This window comes from Colobus angolensis, unplaced genomic scaffold (genome assembly GCF_000951035.1).
Source record: "Colobus angolensis palliatus isolate OR3802 unplaced genomic scaffold, Cang.pa_1.0 Scaffold46, whole genome shotgun sequence".
NCBI lineage: Eukaryota > Metazoa > Chordata > Mammalia > Primates > Cercopithecidae > Colobus > Colobus angolensis.
Genome location: NW_012118043.1, coordinates 12,467,320 through 12,469,024, shown reverse-complemented (window position 1 = coordinate 12,469,024; position 1,705 = coordinate 12,467,320). Strand labels below are relative to the sequence as shown.

Genomic DNA, 1,705 nt, shown 5'->3' with positions numbered 1-1,705 from the left:
GAGCTCCGTTCCTCCTCGCCCAGCTCCCTCCAGGCCGCGCTGTGTCCGCCCCTGCCCCCCCGTTTTGCCTTGGGAGCTGCTGGAGACAATTTAATCCAACTCGGCTCATTATCGCCTCCACTCCCAGTCGCCCACCCGCTCTCACCCTTCATCCCTAAACCTATCGACGGGACGACAGCAAGGGCTGTACCACGCGTGTCCCGAGGTTGCTGCGGGAGGGGGCTCCGGCTGTGTGCGTGTGTGTGTGTGTGTGTGTGTGTGTGTGTGTGTACCGGGAGAGGGGGGAAAAGGAGGAGGGACTGCAAAGGCATCCATATCCTCTGGGCTGGGACAGTGCCCCGGGCGAAGTGAATGCTTCCAGCCACCCAGCCTCTTTCCCCTAACCCCCGCTGCTTTCACCCCCAGCGGCAACCTTTGAATTGCACTTTTGTTTACAAACACCTTTGCCAGCTCTTTTACGATTCACAGGAAGTGTGAATCTGGGTTGGAAAATCCGGTCAATTTGACCCACCTACCCAACTGAATCACCCGTCGTCAGGCGCTCTGTCCAATTCTTCCCCAAGGTGATAATAGGCGCCCCTTTACGCAGGGCGCAAGGTGTGCCACCGCTGGCTTTTCGCCCAGTCATCCGATTCAGCACTGCCAAGCACCCTCCAACGGAGTTCTGTTATCATTCCTGTGTTATAAATGAGGGCACCAGGGCTCAGAGAGCTTAAGCAGCATGTCCAGAGTCACACACAGCGAGAACCAGGTAATCAGCCACGGGGCTGCTTGGTTTCTTATTCTCAGAACCCCTCCCTGGCTATCAGAATCCAGGCTCCCTAAATGGACAGGGCAGACGCTGGGAGCCCTCCTCTATTCACCTGCCCTGTCCTTGTTTTAGTCTCTTTTTTACCTCCCCCTACACCCCTGCCAGCCAGGAGGTTTCCCTTGTACCCACTTTGGTGGCTGCTGCGTGAAATCCTCTCCTCTGCCCCCAGGACACTTCCCCTGCTGGGTGGAAACCCCTTCTTCAGAAAGCCTGCTCTGACACACTCTCCCCGTTCCCCACCACACAAGACCTCTCTACAAGTTAGTTGGAGTGAGGTGGGGGCAGTCGGGCCCCTGTCCACCGGGAGAGTCAGGGCTGATTTCTACCCCTGGCTAGGTCCTCCCCTCAACATGGAGTTTGCAAGTCCCAAATTCACTGGAGGGAACCAAGGACAAGGAAATTCTGCAAGCTTAATTGCCAGGGACATTGTTAATTTTTAATAAAACTCACAAAAAGTGTGTGTGTGTGTGTGTGTGTGTGCATGTTTGTGTTTTACTTGGAAGCTAAATACTGTGTTTCAAATAGTGATTGAATCTGAGATGATTGAGCAAATGGATTATTTGTGCCAAACTAAGGGATATTTGGCTTTCCAAGGATCCCCTTACAAAGAGAACCTGTGATCAGTATACCACTGTAGGTAGGAATTTTAGAAGTGAAAGGAAAGAGGTCTCTGAGTGGCCTTACCTTATGGACAGTATAACTGGTGGAGGCAGGGGAGTGGTTGTGGACATGTGCACTCTGGGGCTGTACAATCGGGGGAAAGACGGCATGGTACAGTCCTGTCTTTCAGGCATTTGGGAGGATGCCTGACAAAATGTTTGACAAATATTCTTGAGATGATTGCAGAAAGGCGTCAGTTCGAGGCAGCTAGAGTGAAGGAGGTACACCTTGGAG

General features: G+C 53.0%; 1 protein-coding gene across 2 annotated transcripts in view; it reads right to left on the bottom strand.

Moving 5' to 3' along the window:
- Positions 1 to 807, bottom strand: part of AMOTL2 (angiomotin like 2) — a 19,643-nt gene extending 18,836 nt beyond the window's left edge. For both annotated transcript variants that reach the window (XM_011958191.1, XM_011958192.1), the window contains exon 1: positions 516 to 807. In XM_011958191.1, coding sequence (XP_011813581.1) covers positions 516 to 628 — 113 coding nt within the window. In that variant the 5' untranslated portion in view covers positions 629 to 807. The remainder of the gene's footprint in view (positions 1 to 515) is intronic.
- Positions 808 to 1,705: the final 898 nt, after the last annotated feature.